At 49.3% G+C, this 26,159-nt stretch overlaps 1 protein-coding gene across 3 annotated transcripts in view; it reads right to left on the reverse strand.

Annotated features, from left to right (window-relative positions):
- Positions 1-73: 73 nt before the first annotated feature.
- Positions 74-26,159, reverse strand: part of CSK (C-terminal Src kinase) — a 37,147-nt gene continuing 11,061 nt past the window's right edge. For 2 of the 3 annotated variants that reach the window (XM_074296974.1, XM_074296973.1), the window contains 12 exons: positions 15,819-15,890; positions 14,322-14,435; positions 13,870-13,982; positions 11,302-11,521; positions 4,019-4,112; positions 3,691-3,756; positions 3,455-3,554; positions 3,249-3,339; positions 2,797-2,870; positions 1,651-1,846; positions 1,233-1,319; positions 74-1,104 (listed from right to left, as the gene is read on the reverse strand). In XM_074296974.1, coding sequence (XP_074153075.1) covers positions 922-1,104; positions 1,233-1,319; positions 1,651-1,846; positions 2,797-2,870; positions 3,249-3,339; positions 3,455-3,554; positions 3,691-3,756; positions 4,019-4,112; positions 11,302-11,521; positions 13,870-13,982; positions 14,322-14,435; positions 15,819-15,833 — 1,353 coding nt within the window. In that variant the 5' untranslated portion in view covers positions 15,834-15,890 and the 3' untranslated portion in view covers positions 74-921. Of the gene's footprint in view, positions 1,105-1,232; positions 1,320-1,650; positions 1,847-2,796; positions 2,871-3,248; positions 3,340-3,454; positions 3,555-3,690; positions 3,757-4,018; positions 4,113-11,301; positions 11,522-13,869; positions 13,983-14,321; positions 14,436-15,818; positions 15,891-16,591; positions 16,613-26,159 lie in introns of those variants that run through there. The other variant, XM_074296975.1, reaches the window with a different exon arrangement.

Genomic DNA, 26,159 nt, shown 5'->3' on the forward strand with positions numbered 1-26,159 from the left:
GCTGGGTTCGGGAGGGGCCCCCCCGGGGTGGGGGTGTGGAGGGAGGCGGGCCCCCAGAGAGGACGCAGGGATGTTGGGTGTCCTCATGGAATGGTTTATTACAGTTTCATCTCACAGGGTGGGCAGCAATACATGAGATTAAAGCACCGGACAGAAACGCAAAGGCCTCTGGGATCGGCATGCAACATTGAGACAGGGTCAAGCGCAAACACGAGGCCCGAGGCTGGGAGACGGGCAGGGGAGGGCACGGGCTGCTTCTGACTAGGGCCGGAGGGGGAGAACCTGGGGAGAGGGGCGTTTCCTTTCTCTCCGTTCCCTTCCCCCTCTGCCCTTAATACATGAAGAATGAGATTCGTACTTCTTGTAAAATGCCCAACGTGGGGTATTTTTTTTTCTCCTCAACTTGAAAATTAAAAAAAACCACAAAAAAATTATAAAAAAAGGAGAAGGAAGAAAATGAGAAGGAGAGGCAGGCAGGAGCCAGGAGGACAGGGGGAGACAAGGGAGTCCGCCCCTTCCTCCCATTCAGTGCGGTCCCCCAAGCCCCTTTGGTCCCCGCTCGGCTGACCTGTGAGAGAGGGACAGGCCAACGTGGGCCTCCTGTGATGGAGAAGAGGTGGTGGGAGGCCGGGGGGGTATTGGGCGAGGGGAGCCAGGACAGGGCCGGAGGCCGCGTCACTTTGGGATGAAGGACCTGGCGGCTGCTCCCCCTCCCCCAGGACCGAGTCCCGCCCCCTGCCCCCCGCCTGTCCTGGGGGGAGGCCAGAAAGATGGGCACAGTCTTTCCCAGGATGGGGCTTCAGTCTGAGCTGGTCCAGTTCTCAACAGCACCTCAGTCTTTGTGTTGAGGATAGGGGAGAGAGGTGATTGAAGAGGGTGGCGGGGGACGCCCATGGGGTGCCCCCACCCCCAGCCCGGCGTTCACAGGTGCAGCTCGTGGGCTTTGATATGCTCTAGCTGTTCCCTAAGCTGCAGGAAGGTGGGCCGGTTGGCGGCGTCCAGATGCCAGCAGTTCCTCATCACTTCGTAGACGGCGGCTGGGCAGCCATCCGGAGCGTCCATTTTGTAGCCCTTCTCCACTCTTGGGACCACGTCCTTCAGAGGCTGGGGGGAGACCAGGGAACGCTGGAGCCTCCTCGAGTGCCCACCCTGCCCCTGAGGCCCCGACTCTCCTCCTGAGGCCCTGACCCTCCCCTGAGCCCCCAACCCGCTCCCTTCGCCCAGCAACTTACGATTCTCGGATAAGGCACTCGGCCGAAGGAGTAGATTTCCCAGAGGAGTATCCCAAAGCTCCACACGTCAGACTTGGTGGAGAATTTCTGAGTGGGAGGAAGGAGCAGAATCTCAAAGCCAGGCTGGGGGGGGACGGACCCCAACCACAGTGACCTGCTTGGGGGGGTGGGGGGCCCTGGGACTGAGCCGGGGGGAGGACTGAACAGAGGAGGGAGCTCGGGGCCCAGCACTCAGCCCGAATGGTCGTAGATGACCAAGGGAGCATCTGCTTGGAGCCAGAAGAGGCCCGGGGACCAGGGATGGAACCCCTTTATGGAGGCTGGGCTCGGGGAGAAGTGCCGTCTTACAGAAGGCCCCAGTCAACGAGCAGCCGCCCATGGGCCCCCGAGGCTGGCCTCCCGCTGCCTCCACTCGTACCTTTTCTCTCAGGGCCTCGGGGGCCGTCCACTTGACGGGCAGCTTCCCCGTGTCCTGGGTGCTGGAGGCCTCCTTGGTGAGGCCGAAGTCGCTGACCTTGGCGATGTTGTCTTCGGACACCAGCACGTTCCTGGCCGCCAAGTCCCGGTGCACAAAGTTGTTGGCCTCCAGGTACTCCATAGCCTCACACACGTCCCTGGGAGGGAAGGAGGTCAGGGGTGGCTCAGGCCGCTTCCCGTACAAGCGTCTCCCCCTCGTCAAGTCTGCAACAGACTCAGTCCCAGAGCCCTCCTCCTCGCCTCTGAGTGGGTTCCCCCCCCCCCCGGGCCTTGTGGAGCCTCGGCTTGGCTCAGACGCCACCTCCTATCCCAGCGCAGCCTTCCCCCCCCCCCCCCCCGAAGGGTGCTGACTTCCTATTCAGTCATGGTGGCCATCTCCTCCCCCCCCTCCCCAGAGCCCAAGCTCCTTGAGGACAGGGGCAGTTTCGTCTATTTTCCTTCCTGTTCCCCTGCCTAGCATGATGCCGAATCAATGAGTTTCCTTGAGAGCCTCCGTTACCCAACAAGCACTAGGATCATCCTCACCATAGCCTCGTACAGTGCTTTAGGGAAAAGGGTTATTGACCCATTGGCTCTCCCCCACTACCAAGGGAGATGAACGAGAGATATCGTTATCCCTGTTTTTCAAAGGAGGAAACGAAGTCTGAGTAAGACTGACTGGATTGCCTGGATTTTCAGCAGCTACAAGTGTCTGAGCTGAGGGTTCCACTTGGGTCTTTTCAAGGGGCAGCTGGGGGTTAGGGCAGTGGATAAAGCATTGGTCCTGGAGTCAGGAAGACTCCGAGTTCAAATCCAGTCTCAGAAACCAGCTGTGTGATCCTGACTCCGATTGATCCCAACCCCCCAACCCCCTCAACAATTGAGTCTTTTTGACTTAAAATCCATCCCTTTTACAACAAACCCTGTGTCCCCTCAGACAGGAAGCTCCCTGAGGAGGAGGTGGAGGACAGACCATGGTTTCTCTCCCTCCAAAGTGCCTAGTACTGGGCTCCACCCACACGGATTCAAGGCCTGCCCCATCTTTGCTTTAAAAAAGACAATCCTCGGGGATAAAAGCCCCCCTCCCCCTAGCTCTGAGGGTACTCACAGGGAGAACTTGAGGAGGCAGTCTCCGCCCAGCACCGACCTGCCCCTTGATCGCAAATAGTCCACGAGGCTGCCCTAGGACAGGGAAATAAATCCATGAAAATTCATCAATTAAGAGCTCTTGGAGACTGACCCCTCATTTGACAACCCAGGACACAGTGGGTGTCTTGCCCGAAGTCACAAAGGTAAGTAAAAGGGCTGGATTGAAACCCAGATCGATCCCATGTCTCTTTCTCAGAGACTGTCAGCTTCCTCCTTCCCCCAATATTTCTCTGGGTCATGGATTCTATTGGTGGAGTTGGGAAAATTCTGAAGTTCTTTGGGAAATGGGGAAGGGTTGGAAAATGTCACCGTCCCCTCCAAAACAAGACTGCGGATAAGGAGGAATGATAGAAATGAAGTGAAGAAAGGGGGAATGACATGGGAGCGAGAGGGTGGGAGAGGGCTGCTCACCTTGGCCATGTACTCTGTGACGATATAAAGGCCCCCCTTCTCCTCCACAATCACCCCGAGTAGCTGCACGAGGTTGCTATGCCGGAGTTGCCTGGGGAGAAGGAAACCATTGGGGCCGCTCAGACGCTGGCTCCCAAGTCTTCCCCCACCAGCCCCCCGCCCACTTGAGTTTCCTCCCCAGCCTCGGTGCCCCTTTCTCCACTCACGTCATGACTGAAGCTTCTGCCAGGAAGGCCTGAGCGGTGGCGTCGTTCTTAATGCACTTAACGGCGACTTTGTTCCCCCGGTAGTCCCCGAGCATCACATCTGGAGCATGACAGCTAGGGGTCAAGACCCCCACTCATCTCTCTCACCCCAGGGGTCCCCCACTACACTCTGGATCCAGCCTGGGATGCTCTCCCTCCCTAACCCCTCTGGATCCCAGCATGGTATCATCACTCACCCCCAAACTCGCCCTTGCCAATGGTTTGAAGCAGCTTGAGGTCTTTCATGTTGAGAGCCCAGCCACCTGTCAGAGGGAGGAAGCTGAGTGTAAGGGAGATGATGGACTGGAGGGGAAAGGGCACAGAAGTGGGCCCAAAGGACCAGGGTAAGCCTGGCAAGAGCTAGGAGCAATGAGAAAGAGCCACCCGTGGGTCCTCAGGGAGAAGGAGCAGGGCTGGGCCTGGGACTGGGGGAGGGAGCTCAGCGTGAGAAGTCGGGGATTGGGGCTTGGGCAACACCTCCAGAGGGCGGTGGGGAGGGTGGAGGCAGGAGCAGCAGGCACTCACTTCGGGAGAACTCGTCTTGGGCTGCAACAGTCCCCTCCATGACCTTTGGTTTGATGAGGCGAGTGCAGAGTCCATCGGCATCGGTGGTGTAGTGCTGAGGGGAGAAGGGGTGGGGGGACATGAGACAGGGCCCTTTGGCACCCCAGGCCTACACTCTCCCTGTGCCTAATTCTGTCAGTCGCAGCTCTCATCACACTCTCCAAACTTTGAATAAAGTTCTAACTTTTTAGTTCGGCACTCAAGGCTCTCCCCAGCCTGATGCTGTCCAGCCTCTGGCCTTCTTCATGTTATCTGCAGGATTACAGTGTTAAAGCTGGGGCAGACCTTAAAGCCCATCTTGTCCAACTGCCTTCGTTTTTATGGATGAGGATCTGAGATCCACACAAGTTAAATGACTTGCCAAGGTCAAACAAAGTATCTGAAGCAGGATTCAAATCCAAGTCTCACTACTGTAGGAAGTCACTAAGCCATTCTAGAGCTTCAGTTTTCTCATCTGTAAACAGGGGAAGATAAAGAGCCCTTATGTTGCAGAGCTCAGAGAGAATAAGGAAAAGCTATTTGCTCAACAGATCACAGATTTGGAGCCAGGAGGAACCCTGGAAGCCTTTCAGTTCAATCGTCTCACTTTCCAGATGAGGAAAGGAATGCTTTGCTTTACTAATACCTGAGGTGGAATTTCCACTCATTTCCTTGGAGCACAGAGCCAGTGTTCTTTCAACAGCTAGCATTTATACAGTGCTTCACAATTATTCTGTCCAGCACAAAATGATAATTTTGATTATATTAAATGAAAAAGTTTTTGCACAGACAAAACCAATGCAACCAATATGAGGAGGAAAGCAAAAAAAAAATTTTTTTACAGAAATTATCTGATAAAGGCTTCATTTCTCAAATGTATAGAGAACTGAGTTAAGTTTATAAGAATCAGTCATTCCCCAATTGATAAATGGTCAAAGGGTATAAATGGGCAGTTTTTAGCTATAAAATAAAATAAAGGAAATAAAGCTATCTCTAATCCAATGAGAAGTTACCTCAACCTCTTAACGTGGGAAATAGCTGCTATGAGGAGCCCCATTTTACAGGGGAGGAATATGTGGCAGAAAGTGATCAAATGCTGGCCCAGGCTCAGAGCTGGTAAATGAGTAAAGCTCAATTGGTCTTCCTGACTCCAGGCCCCGCACCCTGTCACCACCTAGTTTAAAACAACTATGTAAACCATAACAATATTATCAATAAGTGGTGAGCAAATGGCTGTCAAGTGTTCTGGGAATTTGCTGATGGAAACAGAGGGTGTACAAAAGCCTTCTGGGAGCAGGCTGTTGGGACCTGAAGGTACAGAGGAGGATTCGGGACCTGATGTCGGGAAGGTCTTAGCCCCCGATCCAACGTGTAAGTGCTAAGCCAGGCGTCAGGTTCAAAATGTCCTTGGGAAATGTTTTAACAAAATAAGTAAAAATATGATACAACATAGATAATGTTAATATGTGTTTTTCTAAATCAATATACTTTGTAGGGATCTGACCCTTTCTGAGTTTGAAACCACTTTGCCAGGGGATGAAGAGGATGCAGAGAAATGGGCGAACCTATGTAACAATGATAACAAAGATAACAATAACAGCTATATATATAAGCTATGTTAATTCGTGTGATCCTCACAACGTTTGTAAAAAAATGCCGCGCTAATTCTCTAGCAAGACATAACCTGGCCACTAGAATTATACCTCAAAAGGTCCCAATCTCTCATGGATCACATGATCTTGTCCTATAAATATGTTCTGTGCACCAATACCCTGGGCCGGACTTAACATCATCACAGACCGAACCAGGGCCCCACAATTACACAATTATACGATGACACTAATTGGGAAGAAACCTCTCTTCAATGTCATCCTACCAAACACGGAAAATGTCAGCTACAAGGGACGAAAAGCTTTTTAATAATATGAGAAGCCCACGGGAGGGTGTCTCGCCTGCTGGTTGAGCTGCATCAAACACACTCCCGGGGAGGACAGGAGGGACCTTCTTTCTAGTATTTTTATCCAATTTCAAAAAGCAGCTATTTTGTCCACTGGCACAGCAGGGTAGCCACTCGTCGCAGCGCCATGTCTACTGGAACTCCATAAAGAAAGGGAAAAGAATGAATGATGGTAATAATTGCTAGCTTTGCTCCCTGTTCTCTGTTCCTAGAATGGCTTCCCTCCCTGTCATCTCTTGGAGAAGCAGCAGCTTGATACGGTTTGGGATGCTGAATCTGGATTCGAATCCTGTCTCTGAAATTGACTAGTTGCGCCTCCACAATCAAGTGAGTCACTCAACTTTTCAAAGTCTCAGTTTCCTCATCTGTCAAATGGGGAGGATGCCTACAGTGCTTATTTCACAGGTAGTGGAAAAGGCTTTGCAAACCTTGTCAGTCACTATGGTTATCGTTTTAAAATCACTTTTTTATTTTTTAATATTCTTTTTTCTTAATGCTATTTTTAATCTTCCCCAATTACGTGAGAAAAAAAAAAAAAACTTTGGGTGAACATTCATTTTTTCCATATTTCCATAATGATCATGTTGAGGAAGAAAAATCAAAACAAAAGAGAAAGCCCATAAAAAAGAAGGGGAAAACAAGGTATTTACATTTTATACAACGACTATATTATATAACATAGTATGTGTTGATCTACCACAGTTCTCTCTCTGGTTGCAGATGGTGCTTTCCATGCAAAGTTTATCGGGACTGCCTTGGACCGCTGAACTGGTGAGAAGAACCAAGTCCATCATACTGTGGTTATTATTGTTATGGTCTTCCCCTTTTCCTCCCTGCCCCCTCACCCCCCATGCCGATAGTAACTTTTCTCACCTCAGACCACAAAAACACTGCTCTCTATTTCTGAGGCATCTCTGTATACCACAGAGTGAGTGAGTGTGTGCGAGACACAGAGAGAAGAGACAGAGACAAAGAGAAAGAGAGACAGAGAGAGAAACAGAGAGAGAGAGACACAGAGACAGAGAGAGAAGAGAGAGAGGAGAAAGAAAGAGAATAAGAGAGATAGAGAGAGAAACAGAGATAGAGAGAGACACAGAGACAGAGAGAGAAGAGAGACAGAGAGGAGAAAGAAAGAGAATAAGAGAGACAGAGAGAGAAACAGAGATAGAGAGAGACACAGAGACAGAGAGAGAAGAGAGACAGAGAGACAGAGAGGAGAAAGAAAGAGAATAAGAGAGACAGAGAGAGAAACAGAGATAGAGAGAGACACAGAGACAGAGAGAGAAGAGAGACAGAGAGACAGAGAGGAGAAAGAAAGAGAATAAGAGAGACAGAGAGAGAAACAGAGATAGAGAGAGACACAGAGACAGAGAGAGAAGAGACAGAGAGACAGAGAGGAGAAAGAAAGAGAATAAGAGAGACAGAGAGAGAAACAGAGATAGAGAGAGACACAGAGACAGAGAGAGAAGAGAGAGAGAGAGACAGAGAGGAGAAAGAAAGAGAATAAGAGAGACAGAGAGAGAAATAGAGAGAGAGACACAGAGACAGAGAGAGAAGAGAGACAGAGAGACAGAGAGGAGAAAGAAAGAGAATAAGAGAGACAGAGAGACAGAGAGAGAAACAGATAGAGAGAGACACAGAGACAGAGAGAGAAGAGAGACAGAGAGACAGAGAGGAGAAAGAAAGAGAATAAGAGAGACAGAGAGAGAAACAGATAGAGAGAGACACAGAGACAGAGAGAGAAGAGAGACAGAGAGACAGAGAAGAGAAAGAAAGAGAATAAGAGAGACAGAAAGAGAAACAGAGATAGAGAGAGACACAGAGACAGAGAGAGAAGAGAGACAGAGAGGAGAAAGAAAGAGAATAAGAGAGACAGAGAGAGAAACAGAGATAGAGACACAGAGACACAGAGAGAAGAGAGACAGAGAGGAGAAAGAAAGAGAATAAGAGAGACAGAGAGAGAAACAGAGATAGAGAGAGACACAGAGACAGAGAAAGAAGAGAGACAGAGAGGAGAAAGAAAGAGAATAAGAGAGACAGAGAGAGAAACAGAGATAGAGAGAGACACAGAGACACAGAGAGAAGAGAGACAGAGAGGAGAAAGAAAGAGAATAAGAGAGACAGAGAGAGAAATAGAGATAGAGAGACAGAGAGGAGAAAGAAAGAGAATAAGAGAGACAGAGAGAGAAACAGAGATAGAGAGAGACACAGAGACAGAGAGAGAAGAGAGACAGAGAGACAGAGAGGAGAAAGAAAGAGAATAAGAGAGACAGAGAGAGAAACAGAGATAGAGAGAGACACAGAGACAGAGAGAGAAGAGAGACAGAGAGACAGAGAGGAGAAAGAAAGAGAATAAGAGAGGGAGAGAGAAGGTAGGGACAGAGCTCAATCCGTGGGAGGGGCTGGGCCTAATTCCATCATTCTCCCAGGCCTTGCAGAGTGCTTCAGATACAGTTGGGGATTGGAGATGAAAGCTCCCAACTCCGAGGTGCACTCCCACTCTTGGCCACTAGAGGGTAGAAAAGGACCAGGCTGGTTTAGCCCTGGCTCCTTTTGTGAACATTTAAGCTCCAAGTGGTCTGAATTTTTTTTTTTTTTTTTTGGGGGGGGGAGGAAGGATATGATGGGGAAGCAAAGAGGGAGGAAAGTTAGGAGATAAATACTGGAGAAAGTTGGTCTCAGTTTTTGGAGTTCCTCAGCCGGTATCATTTCCCCCACTGTCCGAAACGAGGCAGAAAGGCTGGAACATCCGGGGGACCCCTTCCTTCTTGCCAGGGGATGCTGGGGGCTTCGCTGCCTGAGCTCATCCCCATGGCCCCCTCCCCCACTGTGGGTAATGGAATAAGTTACTCTGTGGGGGCGAGATGGGGAGCAGAGTTTCCTGCCTCAGCCGGAAATACTCCAGTCCCTATCAGGCTGAGGCAGCCACAGGCTTGGGGGGTTGTGGGTGGTATGGAGGAGGGGAAAGAAGAAGAGGCAGCAAAGATCCCCAAGTGACTGGGCTACAGCCACCGGAGGGGCTACAAGGCAGGGATGGAGAGCAGGGAGAGGGTTTCTGTAAACAAGGGATGCTGAGGAAGGCCCCGCGCTCCAGGGTCCGCCTCGGACCTCTTTACAGAGTTGTTACAGGGTTATTAATATTCACATGCTTTTATTTTGGCTTATACACCCTGGCTGAACTCACAGCCCTAAGAAGCAGGAAGTACAGTTATTCCCGTTTTACAGATGGGGAAACTGAGGGCCAGAGAGTAACTCAATAAACATTTACAAACATCTACTATGCGTCAGGCACCGAGTTAAGAGCCGGGGCTACAAAGAGACAAAAAGAAGCTCCTGCCCTCAGCAGCCGATGTAATGAGTGCCGGAGTAACCCTGACATTAAACCAGCCCCTGATTTCAAAGCCAGTATTCACGGGCGCGTTTGGAGTGGAGGGATGTGCCATATCATACCTGAGACTCTGGGGAAGGTACATGCGTGTCATGGGACTTCTTGGTAAGAGAACTCGGTCTCCCATGTGTCTGATGATGTTGCATATATAAATGTACACCGAAGAGGAAGACAGTGTACGGGACAAAGGGGGACTGGCCGGGAAGAGGGGGCATCCAGCTCTAAGCCCCAGCTCGGCCACGGAAACGCGAGACCACCGTGGGACTCTGGGGCGGGCGGTTTCCTCTCTCTCAGGCCTGTCTCTCCACATGTAAAGGTGGCAGCTGGACTGCCAGCTGCCAAAGCCTCCTCAGGCCTCCTGCACTTGCACACTCATCTGGTTTCCCACAAAAAAGGTGTGTCCCGGTGCAGAAGCTTCCAGCTGGGGGGAGGAGCAGGGCTGGCTCACCCACCCATGGGGCTGAACCAAAGCCCAGCCCAGCACACTCTGGGGTGTCAGTCAGAGAAAGGAGGCGGGTCAGGCTGGAGGAAATGCCTTTTGTTAAAATTTTATTTTTAACTCTGAACATTAACACCCAAAAGAGGTTCCTCATACACAGCAAAATACTGAAAGAGGGTTGTACGTGAAATTGTGCTTTAAAAAAAGTCTAATCAATTTCACCTATTACTTTCAAAACTGTCCTGTTTTTCTGTGCTTCCTTCTGTCCTCTCGTGCATTTAAAAAGGTTCCAAAGGCCTCTTTACTGACACAGCAGCCTGACTGATCATAAGGTACACTAAGAGAAACAGTGTGCAAAATGAGGCAGGGAGACCATCCTCCTGTCCCCCACCCTGGACACAGCATGTCTAGATTTTTTCATATTAAATCCTGTGAAGTGCCACTGAAAAACAGCCCCCAGAAGGAAGCCAAGATGGCATGGGGCAATAAACATGACAACAACAATTAAAAAAAAAAAATCAGGATTTTCAGCCGGAGAGGAGTTTCAATGACCACTGTCTTTAAAAAATAAAATCTATAGGGCTGTCTTGCAGAAAGAGGATGACTATTAGAGTAATAATACTATCAATATCTGTATGAATCTAAGGTTTACAAAACCATTTTACAAATATCTCATTTGATCCTCACAACAACTCTGAGAACCAGATGCTGTTACTACCCCCATTTTAAAGATGAAGAAACTGAGGTGAAATGACCTGGCTAGTCTAGTAAATCTAGTAAAATATCTGAGGTGGGATTCCAAATCCAGCCTGTTCCAATTCCCTCCTCTTCCACTGGAGCAGTAAAGTCCCCAAGCCTCAGACCACTCCCCTTGGAGGGGGTTTATGGGGTTATCGGGGGAGCCCAACACACCCCATGGGCCTCCTTAAGGAAGCAAACACACTTTCTGGGGACTCAATGTGTCACACACAGACCTGTTACTTTCAAATGTGCACAGATGCTGTTGTGCTTCTTGAAATACAAATTCAAATGTTACTGAATTATGGATTTTCCATATTATACGATCCTGCATTTCCCCCCTCCGTGACTGTTAAAAGCACAGCTCCTGTGCTCTGGCAGTCAGAGACATTCGGGAACTAACGAGGCGATCGTACTCACGATCGACAAAGGTGGGAACCTCAGCACCAGATCTGGGTCTTCCCCAAGGGTTCCACCTTAGACTCAAGGTTACAGAAATTTGATAACTGTGTTTCAATGTATTTGGTTTCTTCTGTATTTTATTTGATGCACCGAAGACCACAAAGGCGAGAAGGAGTCCTTGTCAGGTGGCCCCAAGAGGGTAAGTATCCCTGTGCTAGATCTAAGGGCAGCTTCTAGGGCTTCCAAAGAGAAAAACTAGAAGGGCCCCGAGTCCCCATCACTCCCAGGCCGGGCCAGACGGCATCCCGGAAGGCCAGGCCGGCCACGTGCCAGTCACTCACCTCTACCAGCTGCATGAGATTCTCAAAGTAGACCTCCTCATCGATGCTGAGTTTGCTGGCAGAATAGATGATTCGGTAGTGTTCCACCTTGCCCTCACAGCTCACGCACAGCGTGTAGTCCCCCGGGTAGTTGGTGCTCTCTCGGACCAGGAACAGGCCTGTCTCTGGGGGGTACAGCAGCCTCTCTGCCTGCTCCCGAGTGATCTTTCCATGGAACCACCTGGGGGAAAGGGTACGAGGCGGGGGAGTTAGGGCTGAGGTCTAACCCTGGTTTGGGGTGATCCCATCTCCCCTTCTATCACATTCTGAAGCCAGCCTTCCCTGCCAAAGCTGGGTCCCTAAGACACAATTTCTGTGAAGAAGGAGCATTCAAACAGACCTGATTTTGACATCTGTTGTGCCTCAGTTTTCTTAGGAGGGAGTGAATAAGAGATACCGATCTTACAGAGCTGATATGAGATGGGGGGCTTTTGTAAACTTCATAGGCTACAAAAAGGCCTAAAATCATTTGTTTTTATTTTTTCTTTTCATCTATATCATCCCCCCCACTTCATAACCTTCAATAGCTCCCTCCTGTCTAAAGGACAGAGTTCAGAGTCCTGAATTGGGATTAAGAGCCCTCACAGTCCTACTAAAAGCTGAGGATCAATGGAGAGGCGGAGGACCGCCAAGGATGGAGAGAGCCAAAACTACAGCGGGGAAGTTCTGACCCCTATTGGCTGCAAAGCTGGGAAAATTACCCTTTTTGGACTGCAGGCATTTCTCTAAGATTATTAATTGGAGAGAAGATGGTAACTTGTTCTGCTTGGTGGCATTTCCTTACCTGGAACTTCATCTGGTGCCAGTCAGGCTAGAGCTCCTTCCCCATCTCTGGGGCACACCCCAAACTTGTCCCTATCTCAGAGTCTCTAGTCACACTGTTCCTCAACAGCATGCTCCCTTTTCCCTCTGCCTCTCCAAATTCTGCCCATCCTTCAAGGACCTTTTGGGCCCGGGGCGCTGCCCCCCAAGCTCTCCATCTCACACTAACTCCCCTGCTCCTGACCCTTCCTAGACTCCCTAGAATCTAAGCATTAGTCCAAGTCATGGGATTCTACAAGGCTTAATAACAAGAAGCATTTATTAAGCACCCACTGCTTACCAGGTTCTGTGCTAGGGACTGAGGTCATAAAGACATCCCTACTCTCAAAGAGATTACATTCTATTGAGGGAAATAGTCATTGTTCATGAGTCAAGCAAACAGAAAGTTCATATGAGTAATTGGAGAATGGCCTGGGAGAACTCTAATTAAACGGGGAATTAGCAAAGGCCTCTTGGAAGAAGAGCTGAGCCTTGAGGGGAATGAGGGACACAAGGAGGCTGAGGATTCTAGGTATAACCAGCATGCAGACAATGTCTACACCTGCCATTACAACATCGCTCGTTCCACCAAGGGACCAGTTGCCCGTCTTCCAGCCTTCACTGCTTCCTAGCTGTGCAACTTTGGGCAATTACACCTCTCTCTGAACCTGCATCCTTGTCTGCAAAATCGAGACAAACCTGTACTGATGAGCTCATCTGTGAGTTACGTGGAAAAGTCCATGGAAACGGGAAAGAGTTCCAGAAATGTTATTATTACAAGCACTGTTGCCGACAAGGAGGGGACTGTGGTTTCATTACAGAAGGGAGCTCCAGGTGAAGAAACTCCCTTTCCAAAGCAGATCACCACCACCTTCTCCACCATTTACTCTCAGAGGGCTACCTGGGGTACTAAGAGTACATGTGCCTTGTCAAGGGTCACGGAGTCAGTGTGAGTCAGAAGCCATGTCTTGTGGGTTCCGAGGCCAGCTCTCTCTGAGCAGTCTATTATTTTTATTACTAAAAATTATTAATTCTAATTGTGTATGGCAACAATAATAATTGTTTTGTCTCCCTGAATAGACCTGGAGCTTCCAAGGACAAGGGCCATATTCCTTCCATCTTCTGCCTGCTAAGCTCTTGACCTCTCGGGCCCAAGTCCATCTAAGAAGGGCCTGAATGACTGCTGAATTAAGCATAGCATCACACCTCCCACCACTCCAACACAGGCTTTGTTGGGGACTGTCTCACTTCCTTCCACCCCTTTGCTCACCTGTTCCATGCCTTCTCTTCAAATGCCAGAATGACTATGTAGCTTTTAAGTCCAACTCCGGAGGTCTCCTCCTCCTCCTAGGACCTTCCTTCCCTGCCCCCTGACCCAACCCAAACACATGCATAAATAAACGAGCTGCCCTTGGGCCTCCCAGACAGCACTCTGGCCCACAACTCTCTAGTGTTTTGGGTTACAATTCTGTGCATCACTTCATCTGCCCATGTCCTTTTCCTGTGCTAAGATAATCAAAGTCACCCTGGAACTAAGTTGCAAACCATCATTAGCATCCAGTACAATCCTCTGCACCCAGCAGGTGCTTCTCAGTCTCTGCGACCTTCCTGGGGCATGGCAATATCTGGACGCAGAGACCACTCTGAGAATGGGCAATGGGGAATATGAGGTGGAGCGGGGCAGAGAATCAACTCCTCCCTTCCCAACGACCCCGTCTGGCTACTCACGGCATGAGGCTCAGCTTGGTGCCGGCTTTCACTCCTTCCCGCTTCTGCACATAGTTGGCTGGGATGATGCCTTCCCGGCCGACTTTGTTTTTGGCTTTGTACCAGTTGGGGTCCTGGGGAGGTAATAGAGGTATGCATGTGAATGGGGCGCCAGCTGCCAGTGCCACCCTGTCCTGATGATGAATGAGACTCCTACCCCTCACAAGAGGGTCCAAGACTGAGATGGAAGGGGACCAACATGACAATAGATGACCCCAAGAGCTACTAGGGGGAGGGACTGATATGCTAAGCATTGTGAAGGACCCAGAAGCCGCAGCTCTTAAACAGGCTCCTCCCTAGGGAAGATCCCCTGTCATAGTGGGGACCAAGCATCGGGGAAAAGAGGGAGAAGAAGGAAAGAAGGAGGCAGAAAGGAGAAAAAGAAGAGTCCACTGTTGCTGGGTGACTGTTACCTTGGTGACAGCAACTATGGTGAGCACATCCCCTTTGCTGAAGGGCAGGTCTTGCTCGGCTGTGCCGTGGAAGTTGTACTTGGCAATACATTCTGTACCGGATGGCCAGACGGCCTGTCAGGCAGAGGGACAACAGAGGGTCAGGCACCCGTCCCCAGAGGAGACCTGAAGAGGTCTCGGCCCACTCTCCCATCAGGAGGACCAACTCAGTACTCCCCCCCCCCCAATTGGAGGGCCAAGCCCAGCCCCCCCAATGGAGATCCCAGCCCAGCCCAGCCTCCATTGGAGATCCCAGCCCAGCCCCCACAATGGAGATCCCAGCTCAGCCTTCCAATGGAGATCCCAGCCTAGCTCTCCTAGTGGAGGGCCCAGCCCAGGCCAGCCTCCAAAGGAGATCCCAGCCTAGCTCCCCAAGTGGAGGGCCCAGCCCAGGCCAGCCTCCAATGGAGATCCCAGCCCAGCCCAGTTCTATCCCAGTGGAAAGCCCAGTCCAGCCCCTACAGTAGAGGTCTCACCCCAATCCTGTGTTGTCCCCCCCCCCCCCCACATGCCCAGTAAAGGGCCCAACCCAGCCTCCACCCCCAGGGGAGATCCCAGCCCAGTTCCTCCCCCACCCAGTGAAGAACCTAGCCCAGCCCAATCCTCTCAGTGGAGATCCCAGCCCAGCGTCCACAGTGGAGGTCCTAGCCCAGCCCAGGCCCCCTCCTCCCACCCTGCACCAAGTTTCACACATTAACACCACTGCAGGTTATAGAGGGAAGAACCTAGTTTTCTCCCTGGATTCCAGTTCTGGCTCTTTCTCTGGCATGGTGGGTGACCCAGGGAGTACTGTTTAATCCAGCTGGGCCTCCAGGACCAGATCATTTCTGAGGTCCCTTTCAGCTCTTAAGTCCCACCCTCGATTGTCAGTTCCCACATCCGGAGGGCTTCCCTGGCTCTACCTGAATTCTTCCCAATGAAATGAAGAAGATGAAGTGAGGGGACAGTTAGGAAGGGAACCAGGACTGGGGAGACCGAAGGAGAGATCTCCTTCCTGGGCAGGCCCCGAAGGAGGAGTACTCCAGAATCTCCGCACTGAAGTTTAGTTCCTGGGCCCCAATGGCCCCTGAAGGTATTCCTTCTATAGTATCCCTGGCCTGGGGCAGGGTGAGGTGCTCATTTTGCCTTGGAGATCTCCAGAGATCAAGAGGTATTAGTTAAAGGGACCTGGGATCACCTGGCCACCCATTTTACAGATAAGGAGAGACTCAGGGCCCCAAGAGACAGGCGGTAACTGGCTTCAGATCCCACAGTGGATACAAGAGGAGCTTGCACACAAAATGAGGTTCTCTGACCCCAGATTTTGGGCTTCTGACACTGCTGCCTCCAGGTGAGTGGAGCATCCATCAAGGGAGAGTGCCCAGTGCCCAATTCTCTTTGTCCCAAACTGGCCAAGGTGAAGAGGGGTTCTGTCCTCTCCACTCTTCCCCTTCCTCCCCCAGATGGTCTCCTCCTTACCTGGATTGCCGACATCTTGAGTTCTGACGTCCAACTCTCACAAGAAGGATCCGTCACTTGGTACCATTAGAGCTAGAAAGAAGACCAAGGAACAGTGTGAGGAGGTGGGCTGAAGCACTGCCTCCCTCCTCCTCCTCTCCCAGGGCTTGGCTTTCCCCACAGGCAAACTAAGTAGCCATTGCTGTCAGGAGAGACACGGGGGCCCCAGGGTGTGCCAAATGTCTCCCCTAACAGATGACTGAGAACTCTTTTCCTGAGGGCGGGTCCTTCGTTCCTCAGGGTGAGGGGAAGGGGATTTAGGCTTAGGATCCACATAGCCCGGGGAGAGTGAAGGCAGGAAGTGGATCTCAGTAAAGGCTCCTTGGTCCATCTCAGAGTCTCTCTGAGAGCAAGGCTGGTCAGAGTGAGGGGAGCTTCTCTAGAGGTCTGGGAGGTTAAGAAGGGCGTGGAAGAGGCCAGAACCAGACAGTGGAGCAAGTAGGGACATTTTGGGCCTGATGGGCCAGTAACACTGAGAGGTACAGCAACCAGTTTCCCCAGCTCAGAGAGAAGGTTTGCCTCGAGACCCCAGTAAAATATGTCCGGGCTGATAAAATCCAGTTAACCTTGGATAAAATCCAAGGCCCCCCAAAGGGCGAGCTTATCAGTGCTGGCAGCCTTCAACCAGCTCAGGGCCTTGATGGTGGGCAATGGCTGCCAAGAGTAGTGCCCGTTCCCCTCCCCCATTTCACCAAACTCTGCCTGGTCGGAAGAGCACCGTGGAGAGCTCCCACCTCTGCCAAAAGGGACTCTGTTCTCTGCCGAGCAGTGGAAAGAGCACCTGGAGTCAGAAAGACCTGAATTAAGATCTGGCCTCATATACTAGCTATGTGATTCTGAGTAAGTCACTTCACTCTGTCTGCTTCAGTTTCCTCATCTGTAAAATGAGCGAGAAGCAGATGACAAACCACTTCAAGATCTTTGCTAAGAAAACCTTAAAAGGTTTTCTTTAAACCCAAAGAACACACAAGCCTCAGTTTGTCTCTTCTATAAAATGGGCAGACCACTTGAATTCTCTGAAACTTAATTTCCTCACCCATAAAACAAGGGAGTTGGATCATGTGGACTCAAAGTTATCTTCTCATCTTAAATCTATGGTCCGAAGACCTTGAAAAGCCAAAGGAAGAATCATTAGGACTGAGCAACTGACGCTATCAGGGCAGAGGGAAATGTTTCCAACCTGGGTGGCCGAGGATGAGCTAAAAAGAGTCGGGCAAAGAGAAAGAGGGGGTGAGCAGAGCAGTTCCAGACTGTCTACCACTCCCTGAGCTGGCTGAGTTCTGACATCCAACTCTAATAGAAAGGATCTGTCACTTGGTACCATTAGAACTAGAAAAGCGGCCAAGTAACTGAGGGCAGTGTGAGGAGGTGAGCTGAAGCATGGCCTTCTTCCTCTCCCTCTCCCAAGACTTGGCTTTACCCACAGGCAAGTAAAATCACTTAACTGCCTGCCTCAGTTTCCTCATCTGTAAAATGAGCCAGAGAAGCAGAAAGCAGATCCATTGTCTTCAAAAGAAACAGTGACTAAAACAACTCTGATCAATGTCTTGAGCAGCTGTGACCAGTACAATGTCTGGTATACACCAGGGACTTCATAAATGCCTGCTCACTGACTACTTTCAATGGGCTGTCAGTAGAGTATAATTCTCATCTCCCTTTGGAGAGGTGGCAAACTATGGATACAGAAGAGAACATACTGATCACCACACATGGCCAACTTGGTTTGTTTTGCTTAGAGGTGGTACTTTATTCCAAGGGAAGATTCTGATTGTGGCACAGGGAGGAAAACATCATTTCGTCAAAGAGGGAAGGAATAATGGAGGTTAGGACCCCGGAGCTGAGGGGGACACCCAGGATGGATGTCTGTCACCCAGTAAAGGAAATGGGGAACAAAGAATCAGTCATCCAGTCCCTGGGTCGCTCAGTCTCACTCAGGGCTTCCAGGGAAAGTCCCCATGTTACCTGAAGCATCCCCACCCCAAGTGGCAGCTGAAAGGATACCATGGGTGGCCCAAGCAGATGTGTGGATGGGGTGCTCTGGGTATTAAGGCAACGCTCATCCATGCAAGCTGGGCTTCCAAAGGGTCAGGGACTCTCAAGAACACTCTCAAGGATGGACTTGTGATTTCACTGGCACAGGTAATCCCAGGTGAGCAAATCCTCCCACAGGGTGATGCTCTCTGCCTCTTATAGACACTTAGTGCACAAAGGCTTCACAGACCTAATCCCCCAGCTCTGCCCATTAGGAACCCTATTATTCTTAAACTTGTACCTAGTCATATGGCAGAGTGAGCATAGAACCAGATGTGAATTCGGTTACTTATTTGGATAATCTTAGGCAAAATTACTTCTCTGAGCCTCAGTTTCTCCAAGTTGCACCAGACAGATAGCTTCAAATTTTGCTCAGTGCTCTGGTGCATCTATGTCCAAAGCAGCGAGAAGACTGGTTGAGATGTGGGTCTCAGGGGGAGCTGGTTTCTTTAGTGCATCACTCGCATCCGCGCGCGTGTGCGTGCACACACACACACACACACACACACACACACACACACACTCACCCAAGCAGGAACCCCCATACAACATTCCTGACAAAGAGCCAGCTAGCCTCTTCTTGAATAGCTCTAATGTCAGGGAGCTCACCACCACCAAGGTATTATACTTTGGAACCCTTCAAATTGTTTCCTAATATCAGTATGCATTATGCCCTTTAAGGCAGTTAGGTTAGCACCATAGTGCATAGAGCTCTGGGTCTAGAGCCAGGAAGACTCAACTTCCTGAGTTCAAATCCCGTCTCAGACATTTATTAACTCTGGGATCCTGGGCGGTCACTTAACCATTTGCCTCAATTTTGTTATTGAATGAGCTGGAGCAGTAAATGGCCAACCAGTCCAATATCTTTCCCAAGAAAACTCCATTTGGAGTCACAACCAAACAACCACCCAGGGTCTTTATCTTCCTCTGCCATTTATAAGAATAAGAACAACAAAAGACCCTCAAATAATTTGAACCCTATTCTATCCACATTGAGTTCCCTTTTTTAGCCAAAATATTCCCGGTTCCTTCACCGCTCTGTAAGCCATCTTCCTGACCCTCTCCATGGTACTAAGGTCCTTCTCTACCTCAGGAGGAGATGTTTAGTTCCAGGATCACTCTAATTGTTAAGAGTCCCGATCCTCTGCAACTTCTCCCATTAGCCCCCAGTTTTACACTAGGACCAACTCCCTCCCCTTATCTAACCCAGTGACAGACCTTTTGTTAGCAATTATTCCTCCTTCCCTCCCCCTCCAGTCTTCTCCCAGGGAAGCATCATTCATTTCTTCTGCTGACTCTTCTGGTGGTCTCCAGACCCCTTACTCAACCTCCTCCTCCTCCCCTCTTCCAGTCCCTAAAATGTGGCACCCTCCACCGACAATATAGTCCCTACAGGATCTGGCTGGGGCCCGGCACAGGAAATTAAACTCCTTCACTCTGCAGACACTCGGCCTCTCTACAGGCAGCGGGGATTTTAAGCAGCCGCTCTCGCTGGATTGCCACGTCACACTGTTGAGTCATATCAGACTTGCGGCCCACTAAAAACCCCAGGTCTTTTTCCACATGACCTGTTATCTAATCACACCTCTCCCCCATCCTTTCCAGTTGCTGTATATCTGCTCTCTCAGTTAGGTGGCGGGTGGCACGCATCAAGGGCAGAGATGCTATCTCACCCGTCTGCTGTGTGCCCAGCAGGGCCCTGCTTGTGGAAGACACCCCATCCACCCTCACTCAATCAGTGGGCTATTCACTTACCCTTAAACCCATGTGACAAGGGCAGCGAGCTGGTGCAGGGGACAGAATGCCTGGCCTCTAGTCAAGAAGACCCAAGTTCAAAAAATGGCTCTGGCTGCAGACGCCAAGTAAGCCATTTCATCTGTTTGCCTCAGGTTACTCATCTGGAAAATGAATTGGAGAAAGAAATGGCAAGCCACACTGGGACCTTTGCCAAGAAAACCCCCAAATGGAGTCATGGAGAGTTGGCTGAAAGGATCTAACCATTTCACAGATGAGCAAATTGAGGCCCAAAGAGTTTAAGTGGTTTATTCAAGGTCACAGAGTTGGTCAGTGGCTGCACATTAATGCTCTGTTGACAGTAAGCCATCAAGATGGAAGTTGTGGGGCTATGGAGGAGAAAAAGCAGTTCTGTCACAACTAGGAGCCCCAGGGAGGTCACTTTTCCTCAACTTTTCCATCTGCAAAATGGTGGGGTCGATCCCACCATCAGTCAGGTTTAAAGTGAGTACTCAGTGGGCACATGGGACAGTTATTAACCCAAGTAAAGAAAGGAAGTCCAGAATCCCCTTCACTCACAGGCAAAGGAAAAGGGCTGCCCCTCCCCAGAGGTACAAGAACTGCTCAAATTAGCCCCAGCCTGCTGAGCTTTCTATTGGCAAATACTCTCACCAGCAGCTGTAGCTTCCTCTCTCTTCCCCTGACTCAGCTTCTAGGAATTTGGCTCCCAGGAAGGATTCAGTGAAAGTGGAGTCCCCACAATCACCAAGTCTCAATCACTGGGCAAGCCAACAATCCAAAATCCCGGATAGGAAACAATTCTAGGACACATCCCTGCCCTCAGGGGACTCCCAGACTGGCTGGGAAGACTTGGAACAGGAGTAACCAAAAAATTGGATTTGCTTCCGGATGAGAGTTTAGTGTTCAGCTCAGGGATTGGAGGAGGGGAATCTTTTTGGTCTCTCTGGAACACCAGATGTAATGGAAAGTAGTGTAAATTTGGACATTTACGTTACCTACCCCATTGGGTTATTGTGACCCTCCACTCACAGCCAACATCCTGCTTCAGCTCTCCACCTCTCCTGTGGCAATAGGAACCTCTTCATTATTAAATGCCAACTTACCATCAACCTACCCTCTATGGCTGCCATCAAAATGACTGTCCAAAATTGAAGATCTGACCATGTCATCCCTTGCCCTTATGGTCCCTCTATTACCTCCAGCATCACATAGAAAACCCTCTCTGTGTGAAAAGTAAAGCACCTCAAAGTCCAGCCCATGATCCTCTACACTGACCCATTCCTCCACCTGCCCTTTGTGGTCTAGGCAATGATAATGGTCCATACCTGGTATGTTCTCTTTTCCCTCTCCTCCTCTCTGCCTCTTAAAGTTTCCTTCAAGGCTCAGCTCAAATCTTACCTCCTGGAGGCCTTTCCTTGTCCAATACTGCCTATTTCTCATCCAGTTGCTATGAATCAATCAGCATTTATTAAGCATTTACTATGGCAGGCACTGCACTAAGTGCAGGAGATACAAAAAGAGGCAAAAAACAAGTTTACAATCTTTTGCAAACAAATACAAACTAAGCTAGAGAAAGGGTAAATAGGAAACAACAGAGGGCACGCATTAGAATTGAGAAGGGCTGAGAAGGCTTCTGTAGAAGATGGGATTTTAGTTAGCAGCTAAGTGGTGCTTTTACCTGAATTCAAATCTTGCCTCAGACATTGGAGGAAACACTATCCAAGACCAGGAGGCCTTGTCCAGTCCCTGCCTACTCCCCCTCCAGCTGCTATTAATCAATCAGCATTGATTTTGCAGGTAAGGAAAAAAAAGGAGAATTTGATAAATGAAGTAACCCTCCTAGGACAATTGAGGACAAAAGGAATAGAACCCAAGGCTTCCAAATCTCAATCCATTAGGTTCTTATTACTTAGTTCAAAATGATTTATTTTTAAGCAATTTCATTGACAAATCACCAAATATACCCCCACCCTCTTAGAGAGACATCTCATTAAAATAGTTTTTTAAATAAAGGGAAAGGGTTTGAATCAAAACCAAAAGCCAACATCAATAAGTGTGTCAGAAACTCTACTAAATTCTGAGGGTACAAATAAAGCTCCAAAACATGATCTTTCACCTAGAAAAGCTTCTGTCTGTGTGTTTATATTTAGTGGGAGTCTCAAAGCACTTACTAAGTCAGGCACTATGCTAAATGCAGGAGATACAAAGATGCAAAAAACAAGAACTTACTATCTAATGCAAACCAATAAATACATATCAAACTAGCTACAGAGTAAATAAATAGGAAACAATCAACAGAGGTAGGGCACTAGAACTGAGAAGGAAGAAGGCTTCTGTAGAAGATGGGATTTTAGTTAGCCGCTAGGTGGCGCGTTTACCTGAGTTCAAATCCCACCTCAGACATTGCATAGTGTGTGACTGGGCGAGGCACTAAAAGCCCTCTTTGCCTTAGTTTCTCCATTTGTAAAATGAGCTGGAGAAGGAGATGGCAAATCATTCTAGTATCTCTGCCAAGAAATCCCCAAACAGGGTCACCAAGAGTTGGATGGGACTGAGCAACAATAACCACGGCTTCTCCTGTGAGCTTACCTTCCTTGGAGTACAGAGCTACTTATTTGCTAGTTATTTTCCCTTTGTCTTCCTCATTAGGGTGGGAGCTCCTGGTCTTTGTAAAAGCCTCATGGCTTGGTACAAGGCCTGGGACACAGAGCGGGTACTACAAGATACTTGTTGACTGAATGAAAATTGTCATGGGTTATAGGACAGGAAGTGAAGATTACACCATAGCTATCTCTCACGACACTGACACTCTCAGTCTCATGGCCTGGCCCCTGGGAAGGGGCCCCCCCCACTCATTCAAGGGAAGTGTTTCCAAGCTGCTTCTCCTTTAAGCAGGTCAGCAATTTTTCTGCAGGTCAGAGAGGGAGAGGAGCTCCATCGGAAAGACTAGCACTGGAAGAGGAGACATATGGGAAGAGCTCCCAGCAATACCTTCTCATCCTCCTCCTCCTCCTCCTCCAGAGCCTCCATTCTGTGGTTGAACTGCTATATTTAATTCCTGGAAGCAGCTGTCACACCCCCCTGGGACCCACGGGAGGGGATGTGGGATGGGGTGGGCCCCCAAACTACAAGTCCCAGCAGGCCCTGGGAGCTCTTCCCTGAGGGGAGGGTGAAGTTGGGAATTGGGGCAGCCCCTGACTCAGAGAAGGGGCCTCTCTGTGTGTTGAGGTCCAGGGGAACAAGTCCGGCATTGTGCCGTCTGCTCTGAGGTCAGTGGCTACAGCATCAAGCAACCCTTTCTTGGAAGGTCTGGGCTCTTAGGGGAAGACGGATGACTGAAAGCAAAGAGTGTAGTTACAGGGGAGTGGAGGGGTGTGGTCCCAGCTACCCAGAGTGCCAGAGGAAGAGGGGCGAGCCAGAGACCCCAGAAAACCAGACATGCTGAAGGGAAGGGGGGAACACGAGGTCTCTAGCCCAGCTCCCTACCCCCTACTCCCCCACCCCAAGCTCAGCACTGTCTGGTGGGGCGTGGGAGCCACTGGGCGGCTGTTTACACGAGTCTAAAAATACCAGCTGAAAAGGGAAGTGAACAGAAGGGGGGTGGGGTGGGCACTTTGTAAATTCAGGCAGAGGCACCTAAGAGCAGGCATGGGGAGGAATTAGATCCAAAGGAGTCCCAGAAATAGGGAGCACCTCAGCATGAAGCTAAGAGTGCGGGGTCAGAGTCTTCAGGTAGGCTAATGCCTGTAACTTGGGCACCCTGTACTAAATAGTCCCCCCCCCCCAAAGCTTGCCATACTGTTAAGGCTGCCTCTTACAGCCAGTCTGGCAACAGAGGGGAGCTTTAAACAGTGTTCTTTCGCCATGAATCCTGCCCCCTCTCCTTACCGAGGGACATCACCCCCATTCTGCTGAACACGAAAGCACCCTGTCCTACTTCCTACCAGCCAACGTGGCTCCTGGATCAATTTTCTCCCCAATGAAAATGTCAGCTTCCTGAAGGCAACGTCAGGTCTGCTCATTAACTCAGCAGCAAGGTCTCACTGAACACTTAATGGTAAGCCCAACCATAATGGTGCGGCTGGAGAAGAATGTGTCATTTTTGCTTGGGGAAGTACACCAAACCTGAAGTTCAATCTATGTGATCCTGTCCAAGTCCTTTATCCTGGCTGGGCTGTAAAATGAAATAATAGCAGCATCCAGGATCGTTGTGAGGATCATAGGAGACGATATTTGTAAAGTACTTTGCAAACCTTATATATAAACCTTGCAAATCTTGCTATATAAACACACACCACTGTGATTATTATTAATCATTTTAAAGTGTCAGACTCTAGATACGGAAAAGATTCCTACTTCAGAGATAAGATTGGTAGATCTAAGTCACTTCTGTCTTCAAGTCTCAGTTTCCTCTTCTGAAAAATGAGCTGAACCTTAATGACATTTATGGTCTCTTCCAGATCCAATATTCTAAACGAAGATATTTTCTAGGTAGTGCAGGCCATGTTCTTAAGGTCCCTTCTAGTCGTCACTGTCAGGGAGGAGTTCTTAATCTGAAGTGTATAAAATGTCTTTTTTTTTTTTTAATCATATAGTAATATATTAAAAATATCTAACAATATAACGATTACTGCAATGTGATCTTTGGTTCCTTTGTAATCTATTTTATTTTATACATTTAAACTCATGATTCTGAGATCCACAGATTTCACTAGACATTGTCAGAGGGGTCCAAGGAGGGGAGAACTTCTATTCTGAGGTCCCTCGGGGCCCACTCCTATGATCTGTCCTGTTTAAGTCCCACTCCTGTAATCTGTTATTTGGAGCACTGTGTACACCAAGCACAAATGCTAAGGTGGGTTCTGAGAGACAGCACTCCCTCTCCCCCAGAAAAATCAGTGTGGGGCTGGGGAGGTCAGAGGAGGCTCCAGGGAGGTAGAGCTAGCCTGTAAAGAACAGGCAGAAATGGCGGGAGGGAGGGCATCCTCGGAAGAGGGAAACACAGGAGAACAAAGGCCACCGGGGAGCCGGGGATGGCCGGTTTGATCTCGGCAGTGATCAGAGATGGCTTGAGCTACTGGGTCAGACCGTGGAAGCAGACTGGATGAAACAAGAGTCTAGGGTTGTTCCCGTGGCCGTGGGGAGGGCTGCTTTAAGCAGTGGGGATAAGCAGGTGGGTCTCCAGCCCAGCACACCTGGCCCAGGGCTGGGCTTGCCAGGCCAGGTGAGTGCATAAGAAAGGTGCTCAAAAGCTGAACTGCATCTTGGAAACAGTAGCACGGAGGCCCCAGGGAAGGGTGCGCCAACCACTCCGTTCAGTTCAGCTAGTTCAACAGCAATCAAACAATCACAATAATAAGAGATGACTCGCCAGGCATTTATTTATACAAGGCACTTTTTCAGAGGTGGTTAAATGAACCTCCCAGATCTGGGTGTCTCTCACACTCTCACAGAAAAAGAAAAGGTGGCTGTTCTGCCCTTTGGCCTTGGGCCCTCCAGCCACTGGATAGCAGGGAAATAAAACCCTGGGCTCAGAGATGTGCAACTGCAGGAGACCTAAGAAGCCAACCATTTTACGACCTTGTGAGATGATCTCCAAATTATCCAGTAAACACAGTTTATTAGAGAGACTGGAAGCTTCTCTAAGGAAGGTGCTGGGCTTTGGCTTTCAGAGTCAGACACTTCAGGACTTGAGAAATGCTTATGGACTTGACTTGGATGAGGTAACTGAAACCCCAAGGAGGAGGTACCCAAACACGGTCCCAGAGGTAGGAAGTAACAAAGTCAACCTCGAAAGCTGAGATCTTTAAAAAAGAAAGAAATCACTAATGTATCTTAACATGCATAACATATATTGGATTGCTTGCTGTCTAGGGGAAGGGTGAGGGGAAGGAGGGGAAAATCTGGAACACAAAGGCTCTGCAAGGGTCACTGTTGAAAAATTATCCAAGCATATGTTTTGAAAATAAAAAGCTTAAAAAGAAAAAAAAAAAAAAAAAAAGAGGGGCAGCTAGATGGTGGAGTGGCTAAAGAGCTGGCCCTGAAGTCAGCAGGACCTGAATTCAAATCCGGCCTCAGACACCTAATACTTCCTAGCCATGTGACTGTGGACAAGTCACTTAACCTCATTGCCTCAGCAAAAAAAAAAAAAAGAAAAGAAAAAGAAAAAGAAAAAGAAAAAAAAGAAATCACATAGATGGATATGCTGAAAAAGGACACCAATTCTAAATTTTATTCCAGTCTTAATAACTTCAGGGCAGGCTTGGGATTTGGGGCTGGGGAATGTTCAATATTTGGTCCAGTTACTACCAGTCTGACACCGACAGTGAGAGGCCCTTTATCAGGTTCTCAGTTTTCCACAAGTGCTCCGTTAAAAGGCTCAGCAAGCATTAAGTACCTACTAAGGGAAATATAATTGCTTCATAAGTAATACTTGCCTTTTATAATAATGTTAAGTATCCAAAGTTCTTTACAGACAGTATCTCATCATACAGGGAGGCAAAAGCTACCAATAAA

Source organism: Sminthopsis crassicaudata, chromosome 2, assembly GCF_048593235.1.
Source record: "Sminthopsis crassicaudata isolate SCR6 chromosome 2, ASM4859323v1, whole genome shotgun sequence".
In the NCBI taxonomy this organism is placed as follows: domain Eukaryota; kingdom Metazoa; phylum Chordata; class Mammalia; order Dasyuromorphia; family Dasyuridae; genus Sminthopsis; species Sminthopsis crassicaudata.